The sequence below is a fragment of the Anguilla anguilla genome, chromosome 1 (assembly GCF_013347855.1).
Source record: "Anguilla anguilla isolate fAngAng1 chromosome 1, fAngAng1.pri, whole genome shotgun sequence".
Lineage (NCBI taxonomy): Eukaryota > Metazoa > Chordata > Actinopteri > Anguilliformes > Anguillidae > Anguilla > Anguilla anguilla.
In genome coordinates this window covers 15,891,674-15,908,167 of record NC_049201.1, presented here as the reverse complement: position 1 = coordinate 15,908,167, position 16,494 = coordinate 15,891,674, and the positions used below count along the sequence as shown (strand labels likewise).

General features: G+C 42.9%; 3 protein-coding genes across 11 annotated transcripts in view; 2 read left to right on the top strand and 1 right to left on the bottom strand.

Annotated features, from left to right (window-relative positions):
* The first annotated feature begins 21 nt into the window (after window positions 1–21).
* On the top strand, window positions 22–4,822 carry atxn3 (ataxin 3). 2 transcript variants are annotated; one of them, XM_035425480.1, is made up of 11 exons: window positions 22–178; window positions 757–921; window positions 1,100–1,144; window positions 1,406–1,491; window positions 1,710–1,776; window positions 1,958–2,045; window positions 2,352–2,502; window positions 2,750–2,913; window positions 3,127–3,253; window positions 3,348–3,442; window positions 3,708–4,822. In XM_035425480.1, the coding sequence occupies exons 1-11, from the start codon at window positions 155–157 to the stop codon at window positions 3,758–3,760; spliced, it is 1,065 nt and encodes a 354-aa protein (XP_035281371.1). In that variant the 5' UTR covers window positions 22–154; the 3' UTR covers window positions 3,761–4,822. The 2 variants fall into 2 exon arrangements, with proteins under 2 accessions (XP_035281371.1, XP_035281363.1); XM_035425472.1 differs by having other exon boundaries at window positions 3,348–3,451.
* Window positions 4,823–5,585: 763 nt separating this feature from the next.
* On the top strand, window positions 5,586–10,574 carry si:ch1073-416d2.3 (protein Z-dependent protease inhibitor). Of its 5 annotated transcripts, XM_035425429.1 has the most exons (6): window positions 6,904–6,922; window positions 7,137–7,233; window positions 7,853–8,470; window positions 8,761–9,034; window positions 9,300–9,447; window positions 10,247–10,574. In XM_035425429.1, the coding sequence occupies exons 3-6, from the start codon at window positions 7,891–7,893 to the stop codon at window positions 10,436–10,438; spliced, it is 1,194 nt and encodes a 397-aa protein (XP_035281320.1). In that variant the 5' UTR covers window positions 6,904–6,922; window positions 7,137–7,233; window positions 7,853–7,890; the 3' UTR covers window positions 10,439–10,574. The 5 variants fall into 5 exon arrangements, with proteins under 5 accessions (XP_035281330.1, XP_035281310.1, XP_035281320.1 ...); XM_035425439.1 differs by lacking the exons at window positions 6,904–6,922; window positions 7,137–7,233 and adding an exon at window positions 5,586–5,661; XM_035425419.1 differs by lacking the exon at window positions 7,137–7,233 and having other exon boundaries at window positions 6,771–6,922.
* A 135-nt stretch (window positions 10,575–10,709) lies between these two features.
* Window positions 10,710–16,494, bottom strand: part of ppp4r4 (protein phosphatase 4, regulatory subunit 4) — a 29,995-nt gene continuing 24,210 nt past the window's right edge. For 2 of the 4 annotated variants that reach the window (XM_035425375.1, XM_035425399.1), the window contains exons 14-25: window positions 16,287–16,469; window positions 15,526–15,631; window positions 15,102–15,249; window positions 14,377–14,521; window positions 13,745–13,783; window positions 13,587–13,658; window positions 13,181–13,244; window positions 12,900–12,980; window positions 12,318–12,408; window positions 12,089–12,150; window positions 11,567–11,723; window positions 10,710–11,339 (exon numbers count right to left, since the gene is read on the bottom strand). In XM_035425375.1, coding sequence (XP_035281266.1) covers window positions 11,294–11,339; window positions 11,567–11,723; window positions 12,089–12,150; window positions 12,318–12,408; window positions 12,900–12,980; window positions 13,181–13,244; window positions 13,587–13,658; window positions 13,745–13,783; window positions 14,377–14,521; window positions 15,102–15,249; window positions 15,526–15,631; window positions 16,287–16,469 — 1,194 coding nt within the window. In that variant the 3' untranslated portion in view covers window positions 10,710–11,293. The remainder of the gene's footprint in view (window positions 11,340–11,566; window positions 11,724–12,088; window positions 12,151–12,317; window positions 12,409–12,899; window positions 12,981–13,180; window positions 13,245–13,586; window positions 13,659–13,744; window positions 13,784–14,376; window positions 14,522–15,101; window positions 15,250–15,525; window positions 15,632–16,286; window positions 16,470–16,494) is intronic. The other 2 variants (XM_035425383.1, XM_035425392.1) reach the window with 2 other exon arrangements.

Sequence of the window (16,494 nt, the reverse complement as noted above, 5' to 3'; positions counted from 1 at the left end):
TGACAGTGGCAATCAGTGTCTGTTCCATTAAAAATTTCAATTTATGCAAATACTATGTACAATTCTGTCACCTGAGAAGCGCGAGCTCATAGGCTGGCCTGGCCCCATTTGGGGTCGAAGTTCAAAGTAATGACGTTCCACCGACGAATCAAATATGGAGTCTATCTTTCATGAGAAAGTAAGTCCCTTTAATTATTTCGTCTGATTTAAGTTTGAAATACGTATGTATATTGTCAGCTAACTGTTTGTATATTTTCCAAACACTCGACCTGATGTTAGCTTGCGAGAAAATGTAACTATACTGACGATTAATGTCAGAAAAATATTAAATATAGCTGGCTAGCATTAGCTAGCTAGCAAGTAGGGAAATACAACATTCAGTGGTTATTTTGTGACAATGATTTAAGATATGACAAACTTTTTTAGAATGCATATTAGCTGCCGTTGCATGTTAAGCTGCCAACTAAAACAGCAACCTAGCTAAAGTTATAGTACTTTAGCAAGCAATCTACAGGATATTTGCAGTTAGCCAGCTGTATTACAGTTTATTAACTGTTACATCGTAGGATATTTGTTATTATTTATATAGTTAACGTAAGCTGCCTGTAAATATAATTCCTTTTGTCAACGAACTTGTTCGTTCCCCCACGTGTTTAAACTAAACATAGCATATACGCTATAGACGCTAGCTTGATTGCTTTTAACTTCTAGCATGTTAGTAATGTTGCTGAAATAAAATGTAAATTAATTTTACAGCAAGAGGGCTCCCTATGTGCCCAGCACTGCCTGAACAACCTGCTTCAGGGCGAATATTTCACTCCCGTGGAGCTGTCTTCTATCGCGCATCAGTTAGATGAGGAGGAGAGAATGAGAATGGCAGAGGGAGGAGTAACAAGTGTGGAATACAGAACATTCCTACAGGTATGGTCATTTTTTTGCTGTTACGTCCTGGAGTTATATTATATCAGGTCGATTAGACGGATGATAATGTTGTAAGTGTATGCATTTTTCGATTGACGCATCATTGTCGATTCATTTACTTGCATTTGCAATTTTTTGCACGAGCTTTAACGTTTTTTTTCTATGTCCAATGCAACAGCAACCTTCTGGAAACATGGATGACAGTGGCTTCTTCTCAATACAAGTGAGTCACGCGGACAAAGCATGCTTCAAGTTAGCTATGGCACTGTATGTGCAACTGAAATACCTCATTTCTAAACTTTTTTTACTTTTCTGAAAGTTTCCTATGTTTCTTGATGCCCATGTTTTTGTTAAAAAAATATCTTTGTGTTGTTTTATTGTTTATAGCATCATAAATTAATATTAGCATCCACTACTGTCTGGATATAAATGTCACATGATTTCTTGTCATCATGCAGAAACTGTTGTTGTTATTCCTGTACAGGTCATCAGTAATGCTTTAGGGGTATGGGGCTTGGAGCTGGTCCTCTTCAACAGCCCAGAGTATCAAAGACTGATGATCGACCCAATGTAAGAGCATATTGTGCACATCTTTTGGAAACCATGTTCCAGGGGTATGCAGGGTACCAATAGCTGATATTTCATCCCTGAGACCTACATTCTTTCTGTCTGGGGTTCTAAATTGAATTTATTATTAGTCCCTTATTTATCTTTACAGCTGGGGACATTTAGAGAGCTTGCACATACTCTGTAGTTCTCAGAAATAATTGCTCTTTAATTTGTTGCAGAAATGAAAAGGCATTTATATGCAACTACAAGGAACACTGGTTTACAGTACGAAAACTAGGACAACAGGTAAATTCTTGAATGAGAGAATTGAAGATGAGCAAGCATGTGAGAGAGCACACAACACAAGTGAGAGACTTGCGATTTACGATGAGCTTCCTGTGGTGACTTCAACACTTGACATTTGTTGTTTGAAAACATATTAACAATTTTGTTTTCTTTCTTTTTTTTGTTGCTCTGATATTTACAGTGGTTTAATCTGAACTCCTTGTTGACGGGCCCAGAGCTGATTTCAGACACATATTTGGCTCTTTTTCTAGCACAGTTACAGCAAGAAGGTAAATGCTGAGATGCACATTTTACTATGCATTTTATTTTCTACAGACACCTGGAAGAGCCCTTAAGCAAGTAAAGCTTCAGAGAGATAAAAACACATTGTTTTCTCACAGTCTGATTTTCAGCCATTTATAAGTACAATTAGATCTTTTACCCCTTAAAAAGAATGGTGCATTCATATTATAAAGTATTTGGTGTAATGTTCTGGTGTTTGATACACTGTTTGCACTGTTAACTTTGAATTGAATTGCTGTATTTGTTTTGTTAAATCGATTGCAGAAATAAACGTTTCGCCCCGTCTTCTTCAGGGTACTCCATATTTGTGATCAGAGGGAACCTTCCGGACTGTGAGGCAGAGCAGATTCTGCGCATCATGAGGGTAGAGCAGCGGCAGCGACCCAAGCTGATTGGAGAAGAAGCAGCCCAGTCTAGCAGTGGCCAAGCATTTGCCGAACGGGGGTACGAATTTGGGACTCAGTTCATTTTAATAGTTAAAATTAGAAATCAAAAGAGAATTTCAAGATGCACATTTTTATTTTGCATTCGCATAAAGGCTAGTGCATCTCCGCTGTCTCTGTATACATATCCTGTGTGACAAACAGAATAACCTACAAAATAGTGTTTTTTCTTTGTACGGATGGGCTTGAAAAGCTATGGAATTCAGTAAGCACAGGTATAACTGCCCTTATTATGATTGGTGTAACAGCACATCAATGCAGCAGATGTTGGAGGTGGGGCAGGGTCTGGAAGAGGGCGTGATTGACGAGGATGAGGAGGAATTACGGAAGGCCCTGGCCATGAGTCGACAAGACATGGAGGTGGAGGACGAAGAAGCCGATTTGCGCCGGGCCATTCAGCTCAGCATGCTTGGTAGGGGATGTCCTGTATCCCTCCATCCTCTATGAGCCAAAAGAAACACCCTGATTGTCAAGAAGAAAATGAATAAAGCCTGTGAAGAAAGTATCATGTGATGTCCACCTGTCCCAACCTTAAGTCATTTACTCATAACATTTGCACTGTTATTACCTGATAGAAAATAGTCTTTTGGCAATCCCCCGTTTTATCCTGGTCTCTGTGTTTCAGGTGCAGCTGGGAGCAGTCAAGCCCCTGAGACCAGAGATGAGGGTACAGTCCAGATTGCAGGGTCCACTCCCAATGAGAAACTGACTGCTGAAGAACTGCGTAAGAAGAGGCAGGCCTATTTTGACAGGTGGGTGCCCCCCCCCCAGAGAGTAAAATTCTTACCTGCACACTTCACTGGACAGAGACATGGCTGTAAGTGAAATCATCTTTTGTCCCTGCAGGCAGTCCCAACAGCAAGCTCAGACCCCCGCACCACAACAAGCGCAGACACCCACACCACAACAACCGGACAGCAGAAGCACTGGAGCACTGGCAGGTGGTACAGGTACACCACAGTGGAATACAATAGGTCAAAGGTCTAAATGGCAGACCATAATACAACACTAATATTAAAATAGTAACAGCACTTCACTTCTTCACTTGCATGTAGTAAAAAATAGTTGTAACAGTATAAATGTTTAGTCTCATTTGCGGTGCTTTTATGAGAAAAATGATACTGCTTGAGTGAGCAAGCCATTAAAAGTATGAAGTTAGGTTGTGAAATGGGAAAATAACCTGGTTCCATCCTTCTGCTGTTCTAGAATCAGAAGAGAGCAGCGACAAGCAGGAGACTGAGAAGAAGCCCAGCCAGTGAGGAGTGGGCCAAGCTCAATCAAGCCCAAGATTGACCACTCTCTGCCATGCCCGTTCTCGCGCTGCCACGCCCCTTCGTGAGGGCCAGCCTCTCCCCCTCTCCCCCTCCGTATATAGACAGACAGCCAATCAGGTTCTGAGTTTCGCGTGCATATTGTAGACAGAGATAAGAAATCAAACAGTAGAATATGTTATTTTGCCATTATGGTGTGGAGGGAGGGGAGGATCGGCTTCTGTTAGTTATTCCAAGTCTGCGGTGGCCTTCTACCACAGCGCCTTCAATTTCTATTTATTTTAATTTATTTAATTGTCATTCTCTTTGGGGGAAGGCGGAGTGGAGTGTGTGAGCAGAAACACAGATGAGCGTGGCACTGTTGCCGAGCACGGAAGGCCCAGGGGTGAGACTGGAGCCCAGAGGATGAGAGGGATATAATGGGGTGCATTCCACCAGCCCCCATGTCATGGGACCATTTTGGGATTAAAGGGGTGTTCAGTTAAAACCACTCGCATTCCTTTTTCACCGGTTCCCACCGGTTCCCTGCAAGGTCAAGAATCTGGTGGTTTTCCAGAAATGTGGTATTTTCTTGGCACCAAGCGTGCTTTCATATATACCATAAGGATTGAAATGCTCCTCCATTTCACACTCAGAGGGCAAATACTGTGGCTAATGTGGATGAGGAGCGCATTTAAGGCATTAAAATTCTGGCCCTGTCCTGAAGAGGTAGATTGACAAACTGTAGCTTGCCATTTCTGACATCTACAGATTGCAGCACAGTTTGTTGGCCCACACTTGGAAAAAGTGTGCACAAAGCATGATGCATTTACAGTAGCTGTTATTCTTCTGTTTTGGCAGTCCCATTTTTCAACCCTTTTCACTTATTTTCAATCAAATATGTTCTTAGTAATTACATGATTCTGAGTAGCATGTTGTAATATTGGGAATTTTTGTTTTGTCTGGAAACTGTCCTTTTAATGACAGTGACCCAATAGCATTAACTCAGTATGGAAAAAAAAAAAAAAAAACATTTTACCACAACTAAGTGATGCATCAGAAGGTGACTGGCAAGGATTCAAATGTCATATTTGTAAGGACTCTAAAACAATAGAGAATACCACTCAACAGTCATATTTGAAATAGCCTTTATTAGCCATTATTACAGGAGAGTATGTTCAGAATGGCAGCATTTAAGCTTGCTAAACATTGTTTTGAAAACCTACATTATGCGCTGTGTTAACTTCTCTAAAAAAGAACGGAAGGATATCATACTTCAATATCTGCAGAAATGGTCTGTTTACAAATATTGAGTGTTTACAATGGATTTCAAGTAAAACATTGTAGTTGCAAGAGGTGCCAACTTAAGTACCCCTTGGTTAAATATGGTATTACAAAATGTCGGCATTGAATGTGAGATTTGCACGCATAGTGGGGAGTTTAGTTGGGAGTTGTTTTTGTTTGTTTGTGGGTCCAGGTTAAATCCATTTTTTCCGTTTTTCTTGAATACAGATCAGGCATTATTGGGACCATGTTGAAGCTGATACGCAAGGGCTTGTGGGTTTTATTTCTGTGTATTTCTTAACATCCTGTCATAGGTATTAAATGATTTTTTTTAATGTTGTATTCTACTTCACTAAGTGACTAAATGCTGCATTTCTGCATCTGAAACTTTTTTTTCAATAATTAAAATATCAATTTCCCCACTGTAATCTCCTGTATTATGTTAAAATTTCTCTTGAATCCAAAACCTTATAGGAGAAAAGATGGCCTTGTTGTAATTCATTATTCATATATTTACACAGGTTGAGTGTTGCAATTCATGCCATGGAGAAAAAAAAACAGCTAAACCTCTTATCAGTTTAGCTTTTCCCACATACAATCAATAAAACAAGTGGGTGTAATTGCTCGTAAGTATACTTCCTTTTCTGTTTTTGTTATAACTCTCCTGTTTAATGTGATCTATAACGCTTTGCAAAAACTGTCGCCGCTATAGGTGAACAATTACATTAAGTGTATGATGAGTGTTAGAACCTAATTCTGCTGTTCATAACATCTACAAAATGTAGAAAATCTAGAATGTATTACATCGTGGCTCAGTTTCCAAGGTACATCATCGTGATGTACACTGAGCAGGATTTACTGAATCCCTCAAGGTAGTTCAGTATGATGGTAAGATATAAATCGTCTGTTGAAGATTGAAGGTCTTCGTAAAGATAAATCAATTCTGGAGCTTCAGTGGTAATAAGGGGAGAGTGGGATGAGATTGAAATCTGAAGGAACTAAAAGTATGTAATAGGCCAAAAAAACTGGCCTGAATGGAATATTACAGAGTAAAATGAAGATTAAGGCAGGTATTGAGATGACTAAACTTACTGAATTTCCAGACCGCCAAATAAACATTACCAACCAAAAGCAAAAAATACAATGGCTGGGATTCAAACATTTTTGCAAACACAGTCTGCTGAGTTAATCACTAAAACTTACTAAAACTTTCATCAGATTAAATTTGTGAAGCGTAACACTTCTGTTTGTGCATACATCAAATTAAGGACAAATGGTGGTTGACAGGCCAGTGTTCTCAACCTAACCACACAAAGGAAAGAAAATGCTTCTTGGACTTGAGAGAGACTCAAGAGGGAACATCAAGCCATACCTGGTAAAACAAAAGCCCCAGAGGCAAGAGCACACTTAACTACCTGACACTTGGCACTGTACAACCTAAGCACTGAACAACAATGCGTCACAGTGAGCTACTTTTGTATCATTATGCTAAATGGAGTTTATGGCACATCGTAATTAAAAACATGGGGAAAAAAATGGAACTCACTCTTCTTTACACCAGACTGCATCATTCATTCCAGATCCAAAGGTCTTCAAGTCAAATTCCAACTCCAAAACATTTAACTATAGTAAACAAAACTCCTTACAGATTGCTAAATAGATTAAACAGGATTACCAATAAGAAAATGATTAATTGGCATGTCATTACTAACAGATAAATAGAACTTGATCACCTCATTTCAATCCAATACCAAACTGACCCCCTGGGAAATCCAGACCTGAGCACCATATAGTTAATAGATAATCCTAAAGGCACACTTGCACTTTGTTTCCCCAAACAAAGAGTGGACCTCTTTATTAATCAAGATCCCTTCTTCATACTGAAAGGTAGGTAGAGAAAGGAGGAATCGAAAACTTATTTAGCAAATTTCAGTTATTTAGGATAGTTTATTCTCATTTTGGAATTTAGAAGTTCTAAAGGGGTTCCTTAAATGGTTTATATATTCACAAGTAGCAAATTCAGTCAATGTTTGATTCATGTTGTTGTTGGTTGGAGAATCAGTCGCTTCTGTCACTGAATTGATTAAATGTTACAAAATAGGAGTGAACACCGTGTCCTTGGGGCTTGAATCCATCAGGAAATTGCACACCTTTGAGTTAGACTTGAGAAGCCAGATCTAAAAGCTGCTGCAAGGCTGGTGAGTTATTTAAGTGTCACTTTAAGCCTTGGAATATGGAGTATCTGGCGAGAGAGAAAATACGCCATGAATTATCCGCTGTAGCTCTGACCCTGCTCGCTCACCATCGCAGCCGAAGACGGGAGAAAAAGAAGCGAATGTTTTGAATTCTAGCTCACCGCAGAATCTGCTGACATCTGTATACATACATACTGCAGAGCATTAGTCATCTCTCATTGTGTGGAATAGCTGCTTTTCCTTCTACCTGCTCATGAAGATGACTGCGTGCTTAGAGCTGAGCTCTGATTATATCTTTCCGCAACTGAATACTGACGTAGCATGGATACCTCTCAATAATTTTGGTCTTGTGGACCGAAAGGTACACCTTATCATTAAATTTGTGACAAAAGTTGAACAGTAGCATCCTTTTAGATATGAATGCCAAGATACTCAAAAAGGGTTTTCTGCGTTAGTAAACAAAAGGTCAGATAATTTCACAAGTAATTTACCTACAATAGGTTAATTAAGCATAACAATGAATATTAAGACAATCAGAACCACACTTGTCAGACATACTGAAACTAATACTCTAAATTGTCCTGTCCTTGTTTTAGTAAGTGCAGTGCTTCTGTCTTTGCAGGACTGACAAAAGAGAAAAGGAAAATCTAATACAGGAAAATGGGAATTCTCTTTGTGTTCGCATGTGCCACTTTCCTTGTCCCCATAAGCAGAGCTCAGGAGATAAGTCCTAACATCACAGAGCTGACCACCAAGAATATAGACTTTGCCATGGATCTGTACCGCAAGATCTCCAGCTACCACGATAACAACATCTTCTTCTCGCCCCTGTGCATATCAACTTCCTTTGCTATCTTGTCCATGGGTGCTGAGGGGCCCACACGTGCAGAGATCCTAAAGGGGCTGAACCTGGATCAGCTGGAGCGAGACGGTCAGCCAGAGCTAATCCCAGAACTCTTTCAGCAGTTACAGAAGAACATCACCCACGAGGACCTGCAGCTAGCCCAGGGCACAGCCCTCTTTGTCCGTATAGAGTTTGAGGTGGAGAGGGCCTTCAGTGACCAGATCAAGAAGTTCTTCAATGCAGATATTCAGAACATAGACTTTGCTGAGCCAAAGGCCAGCAAGACCACCATCAACGATTATGTGAAGAAGAGGACAGGAGACAGAGTAAATGAAGCAGTCAGTGACATTGATCCCTTCACTCAGATGATACTCATCAATACTATCTTCTTTCAAGGTGAGTGGCTTAAATCAACAATAAGTCAACATGTTATGAGTAATGACATTTTTCTTTTCTTATCCCATAACTGAAAAGACTGTAGTTCCATTTTAAAATAATAAAAAAACACCTGAAAAGGTAATGATGAAAAGCAAATATAAAACCATTTTCCCCAGTATAACTAATACCTTATGTTAAATATAAGTTTCAAATGGCTAAGCGAAAAGGAGGAAATTTTAAGGCTTTTTATAAATAATTTGGGAATTAATTGAATACTAATAATGTGGTATAAATATGCCAATTCATAGGAAAATGGGAGCTCCCATTTAACCCCAGTCACACCGAGAAGGACCGCTTCTATGTGGACAAGTACAACATTGTACAGGTGCCCATGATGTTCAGGGAGGATAAATATTACTACGCCAGTGACGACGCTTTACAAGTGAAGGTCCTGAGGCTGCCGTACAAGGGGGATATGGCCATGCTCATCCTCCTGCCTAACAAAGATGTGGACTACACCTCCATCGACGATGAGATCAATGCAGAGCGATTCCTCGGCTGGATCAAGCAGCTGCAGATCACGTAAACGTCTTCACTCGCACACTGCATTGCATCCTCCTTGCAAATGATGACTAGCCAGTCCACACATACCAAAAGCGCAGCCACTTTAGGCAGAGAGCTTGAAGGCCTACTGGTTAATTACAGAAGCATTCAAATCCAGTGCTGCCACCTTGAGTTAAACAAAAGCAGAAGAGAATAATCATGCACACCACTGACTGAACTGTGGTATTCCTTCTCAAAAGTGTCCAAACACAGAAAGAGAACTGATTTCTGCTCTCTTCCCCAGGAAAATAGAAGTGCATTTGCCCAAGTTCAAGATGGACCAGTCCTATGAAATGCACAAGATTCTTCCCCATCTGGGCATTGCCAAGGTCTTCGAAAACATGGCCAACTTCTCTGGGCTGAGCAAAGAGCAGGGACTGAAAGTGTCTGAGGTCAGTGTCTTAGTCATGGCATCAACATCACCATCACCAATACTTAGTACCTAAGCAGGGAGCTGGCAAGGTGTTGAACTTAAATACTTCGGAGATTTCATCTCCCTTGGCCTGGTGGGTGTTGCGCGTTCACCTGTGGTTACGTTACACAGCCCAGGAAACAAGTTCCAGGGAAACCATGCACACAAAGAATCACATAACCACTGCTTAGAACAGCTGCAATGAAATTTTGGTTGAGTGATGGGTTTCAGAAACAGAAGTATCTCTGAGCAAGCACATGGGGTCATCATAATGTGGGTTCATGGTTTAATTCGCTGAATAGATCCTTAGAGAGAGTCCTAGACTCAAGACAGGTTGTAAGCTGTTTTTTTATGGAGATGACAGTGACTTGGGTAGCGTCAACGCAATTAGTAGTCTGATCCTACAGTAGCTAAAATTCTGAAATGATCTACTGCTGAAAGAAATAACTAGGCGAAAAGAAAATACAATGGAAAAATGCATCCAGCAGAGAGCAAGTCTGATGCAATACTGACCAACAGCTCTATATCCAGAAAATTAAGTATTTTCCCATAGAACAAATAAGCGTGGCTTAGAACGTAAAAAAACAGGAAAAAATAAACACACTAACCAGGCAGAGAGCATGAACAACGTAAGGTCCCTGTGGGGTCGAGGAAAGGCCCTCATTAGCCGAGGAGGGGCGTGGGCGATCGGGAAACACAATCTGCACCTATCTTACTGTCGGGCAGAGAGCCGATGACAGAGCGCCTTCGGCGGGTGTTAACATTGCCTGTGGCTTTAGGTGCTGCACAAGGCTGTGATCGAGGTGGACGAGAGGGGCACCACAGCAGCCGCTGCCACGGTCACTGGCATCACCGGATACTCCTTGCCCTCCACTTTTATCGTCAACCGGCCCTTCTTCTTCTTCATCTACCACGAGATCAACAACAGCCTGCTGTTCATGGGAAGGGTGATCAACCCTACCAAGATGTAGCGGCATCCAGCGGCTCCTCGTGGAAAATTCACATTTGTCTGTTGCTCCGCCAGAAAACAAGAACGACGTTTGGCCATTTGCTAGTCTTATGTATAGGAAGAACAATTTTCAATAAACACAGTAAGTAAATACAAGACTAAAGTCTATTTTAATCATCTGTCTCAGCACCTCACAGTAAATGAAATGCAAAGTGATTGCGCTCAGCATGATAGGAGCTTCATTAAATGAGGTTTAAAAGAATAAGATTCATTAAAAGGGCAAAGACAAGGGCTGTAAAAAAAGGGGGTATGTTTAATCCATGTCCATTAAAACATGACAAATATATAACACAGGTCTTACTAATAAGATGCTCAATGTTGGCGAGAATTACTCAGGTGCTGGCACACCAGGCACATTTTTATTAATGGGATCACAGATTTCAATATACGTGTGATTCTGAACCATAATGTTCATAAAAAATATCTACTACATCTTCTGTGAGCTGGAAATCAAAACAAAAACAAGTTAAAATTTGCAACACATGCTATATTACAAAAAAATAAACAAAATAAAATACATAGCTACTGTACAACTAATCTGTTCCAAATGTAGTTTTAACAAATGGTACAAGTATTGTGGAGTAAGGCAGAGATGGGTCGATCATTGAGGGGACTGAAGGATCCCGAAATTCCCAAAAGCCAATGTGAGGAAATACTGCATTTTTTAATTCATCATAAGCAGGAAAATACATACTTTTGACAACTTTAAGCAGATTGAGGAGCTTTTGGGGTTGGAGAGCGATGGCCGCGGCCTCCCCAGTAAAGCTCCTGTGGGGTCCCTCTTCCCGCCATGGCGACCCTCTCACCTTTCCTCTCGTCACTCCCTCCCAGACTGCATCCCAAACGAGTTCGACTTCCTCTGTCTGTCACAAACGGAAAGGGGAGGGACAGGTTAGTGATGTCATGCTAGACGGTGGATTAAATTCAAACTCTGACCTGCATCTCAATTCGTATGCAGGACAAGTGTGTTCCCCCCAAAAAACATACAACGCAGCTGATAGTACACGGTTTGTATTTAATGAGTCAAAGGGTCTGGCTGATTTCCAGTTAGGGTTAGCACAGAGCACACGCTGTCCTGAGCTGTACTCACATTGAGAGCTTCCTGGACTGTGTGTCCTTGCTTCCATTGCTCCGGTGTTCCAGGGTGTTGGTGGTGTTGCTGCGGATCAAGACGGGCATGGAGGCGGAAGGTGTGGTGGACATGGCCGTGGACGTCGTACTGAAGTGGTGGGACCGCATCGTGTCATCTGTCGGACACAAGGGGGCGTGTGATAACCTGTTCTTCATGGTCAACAGCGCTGAGGCTAGATTCAGTTACAGCAGGACTGCCCGAGCCTGTTCCTGGATATCGGCCGTCCTGTAGGTTTTCACTCCAACCCAAACAAAACACACCTCATTTAACAGCTAGCGATCTCACAAAGCTGATAATTAGCAGAATCAGGTGTGCCAAATTAAGGTTGAAATGAAAACCTACGTGTCGGAAGATCTCCAGGAGCAGGGTTGGGCAGCCTGGAGTTACAGGAAACATGTTTGAGCCGTATGTGCGGCAGTGGCACAAAGACAATGCCTGGCCCTTTACGAAAGGTGTTGAGTGAACATTCTCCTCATTTACCATTGAGGGGAAGCAGGCTGCCCCTTCGTGTTCCCGGGCCACTGTCCGTCTCCTTCCCTTTTCTGGAAAAAAACATCACAGATTCAGCTTCCCTGAAATGAGGTACAAGGCTTTGATTTCCCAAACGTCGAAGGCAGGTGAATCGACAAATGCAACAGAAATAGAAAAGCTAACTGTACACAAAGATGGAGGAGTTTGGTTCTCAGAGGGAAAGGTAAGTTCGGCTTACGATGGTTTGTCAGAATTGACCATCTTGGGTGTCGTCGGGTGGCTGCTGAGGGATCGGCTCCGTGCCAGTTTGGCCTTCTTCATCTCTTTGCCTTCAAATTTAACAGGAAAAAGCATCATCATCATCCTCATCACCACTCAATTTAAGGTATCTTATATACACTGTAGTATGAATACACGTACCTTCAAATGGTGACACAGGTTCAATTGTGTGTCAAAGGAATATCAAATGTGACACTACATAATGACAACACTGTTCACATGATGTTGTCCATTTAGAAATGTAGGCAAAATATCATTTAAGTGATATCAATAAGCAGGAGCACATTCATTTTATATTCCTGCATTTCTAGCCATAGCTTACAGTGCAGAATGATTGTAAAGGTCTATATTTCAAGTTGTTTAATTTATAATACATTAATGCAGGTATTTGTGGCTAATCAGTCATTTCCACGCAACAGATGCCATTCTTTATTGATAAGTGTATAATTTGTGAGTGCCCATGCTGTGGATGTGAGCGTGTTTATTTGTGCATGGTGTGTGTGTGTGTATGTGTGTGCGTGTGTGTGTGAACCACTCTTACCAGCTGAGGAGGACAGAGTAGCTCCTGATGTGGATCCTGACATGTTTTTGGGTACAGACAACCCAGCCTTACTGTCCCTGCCTAGAATAACCATTAAACTACCATTACCAGTGAATATGAGTGATCAGAATTGTGATTTCAGCTAACCAGAACAAAATTTAATCAGATCCGTTTAGAAGCAGCATGATTGGTTTTGATATCACTTGAGATTTGAGATTTGAGAATGGCTGACATGCACACATACATGTACGCAGTTTGGGAGAAGGGACCGAAATACTTACGCTTCTTTTCCGAATGTTTGTCAGTTGTGAGCTTTCCTTCGCTCTGTTGCCTTTCCAACTGTTCCTGTTAAAGACAGAGGAACTGATGAAACAGCAGACAATCCAAGAACATGTAAACACAGTAAACACGTGTCATTCATTGGACAATTACTATGGGCAAACTCTACACTGTTATGTTTCAGAAATGTATCTTCATTAACCCTTTTTGTGAGTCAGGCACTGATAAAGTAAAAGGAAATAAAAATAATCCTGCATGTGAAACTATGAAAAACACTTAAAAGTGATTTAGAATTTAAAGAGTCATGTCTATCAATAACCAAAATGAGTCAAATAGTGTTTCTGAATTCTTGAGTACACATGGAGAAGAACCTGAGTAAAATGGAGATAAATGGTTTCCTCTCCTCACCATCTCCAGCAACAGGTTCTCCTCCTTCTCCTTATTCTGGTCCAGCAGGTCCCTCTCATGCCTCTTGTGATACTGCAGTGCAAAGAGACAGTCTGAGCTCACCAAATTCCTGACGTGCATCAATGACACACTGCCTATCAGTCAGAGAAGACACTTACTGGCTCTGTCATGTCGATTTTATCCAGTTCCAACACTGTCTGAAAAAGACAGACATGCGTAAATTAGGATGTAAATTCATTTCAACCTCAACCCCTGCCTTTAATAACCCTGGCTTATCTCATGAGGGACAGGCCAAATGCTGAATGTTCCTGTGTCAGTAAAAGCAACTGGGTCAGATGGAATATCTGCAAGGATCCTGGAATCCGTGCAAGCATTGCAATGGTGTGTACTGTATTCCTGAACTGTCCCCTGTTCTCTCAGTACTCTGCCATATGCTATGCAGCTATCCCTATACTACTCACAGTGCAGTGTAGCCCATTCCCTGCTCCACTCTCAGACTGAATTCTCTGTAACCTACAGCATAACCTCTCCCCTGAAGTGAGCAGGCTTATATAAATAATCCCCTTGTCCATAACCTCCCTTCAACGACTGCCATCTTTGAATGGTCTCATGTATACAAAACACAAAAAAAAACCACTAAAACAAGCTTAATCTACACAGCCGCACTATAACTCGTTCACTCGCCCTCAGGAGTTCCAGCCTGTGGTTCCCTGGCCAACAGTCCCTGTCTCCCAGTCACTGCTCCGCCCTCCGGCCTCCTCGCCCGCCTGACCAGCCGGGTGTGCCTCACCTTGCGGATGGTGGCCACCACGTCCTTGTCCTTCTCCCTGCAGAGAAGCCTGCGCACGCAGAACTCCAGCTGCTGCAGCATGGGCTTCTCCGAGGGCAACCTGATGGTGGACTTCAGCCTGGGAAGCAGGCAGCACAGCTTGTACCTGAGGAAGGGCACACACAACACAGCGATGGCCATCAGAGGGACAGCACACATAATACAGCGATGGTCATCAGAGAGACAGCACACACAACACAGCGATGGCCATCAGAGGGACAGCACACACAACACAGCGATGGCCATCAGAGGGACAGCACACACAACACAGCGATGGCCATCAGAGGGACAGCACACACAACACAGCGATGGCCATCAGAGGGACAGCACACACAACACAGCGATGGCCATCAGAGACAGCACACACAATACAGCGATGGCCATCAGAGGGACAGCACACACAACACAGCACTGGCCATCAGAGGGACAGCACACACAACACAGCGATAGTCATCAGAGGGACAGCACACACAAAATCCAGCGATGGTCATCAGAGACAGCACACACAATACAGTGATGGCCATCAGAGAGACAGCACACACAATACAGCGATGGCCATCAGAGGGACAGCACACACAACACAGCAATGGCCATCAGAGGGACAGCACACACAATAAAACGATGGTCATCAGAGAGACAGCACACACCTCGCACGCCAAGCTGAAATGCCGTCAAAGAGTTCGTACCTGACGTTGGCTACGGGGTCGTTCACCAGCTCCAGGGCCGGCACCAGGAAGTGTTTGCAGAAGTAGGACTTTGAGAAGAGCTCCATGGCGATCTCGCACAGGTCCAGGTATCGCAGCCTGTTCCAGTAACTCCTCCCCTGGGCCAGCTCTGAGAGGGGGAAACAGCCAATCAAAGATGCCGCTTAGCACACACTGGGGGACACGGAGGGATTGAGCCGTGAGCCTCGCCTTTGTGCTCTACCCGCGTGCGTGACTCTTACTCATCATTTGCAATGATTCATTGATTTTGTTCCGCATGTCCCCTGCTGTGTTTGCGTGGGTGTGCAGGGGGTATCGGTGAAGGAGAAACAGAGGAAAAAGCCAATGAAACTGGGGAGGGAGGGAGGGAGGGAGAGAAGGAGGGAGGGAGGTAAGCCATACTCACGGTCCACCACTTTGCTGATGATCTCCTGCCGCTGCTCCAGCTTGCGGTTGAAGCGCAGAAAAACGCACAGTGTCCTGGTCGCCTCCCTCTGGACGGGAAGAGCGTTCTGAAAGAGGGGAAGCAAGTTTAGCTGTACTCCCACGCGCACCGACGCCGACTCCCGTCTCCGCGGTTAATCATAGCGGTGAAAAATTATTCTAAACAAAAACCGCAACCCGTGAATAAAAGACCTTGCAACTCTTCGCACTCCACCTGGATTCCTACGCTCAGAGCACAATAATGGTGATTCACCCTCATTGTATATCAATGTGCACGTCCCATTGCACTCCCTGAATTTGACAAAATTGTGTCAAACTTTCAAATATACACCCAAAGCATACTCAAAACGCATCTCAAAAAGAATATGCAAACAAAATGCGTTTAGAATTTATTAACAGAATATACAGCAAATAAATGTCAGGGTGGATTATGCGAGTGGTTTAGTTTTCATTTCTTAGCGCTGATTAATATGCGAGTTAAAATTTGCAAAACACTCCAATTTGTTCATTTCCAACAAAGATGGCAGAATTGAAAGAACAGCCATCTGATCTTCGCCATAGTAATACCAAAGAGATGAGTTAGGCAGCGTTGATCACAAAGCCATTATCCCGCTAGGGCAGTCATCAAAGTTATTCTGTAAATATGAATGTTTTAAAACACAGCACACTACAGAGGGTGATGGGGGACGTGGTAGAACAAACAGATCGAAGCGTTGGTCTCACGTTAGTGGTGATGATGGTGAACATTCTCTGCAGGAAGCGGAAGTAGATCTGATCCCCGGAGATGATGCGGGGCAGGCAGGAGTACCTCTGCAGCAGCTTCTCGTGGACCCGCCAGCGCAGCGAGGCGGCCGCCTTCTGCTCCGCCGCCGCCAGGGCCGGTATCAGGTCCGGCACGCTCACCTGCTGCACCGCACCGGGCCAGACAGAA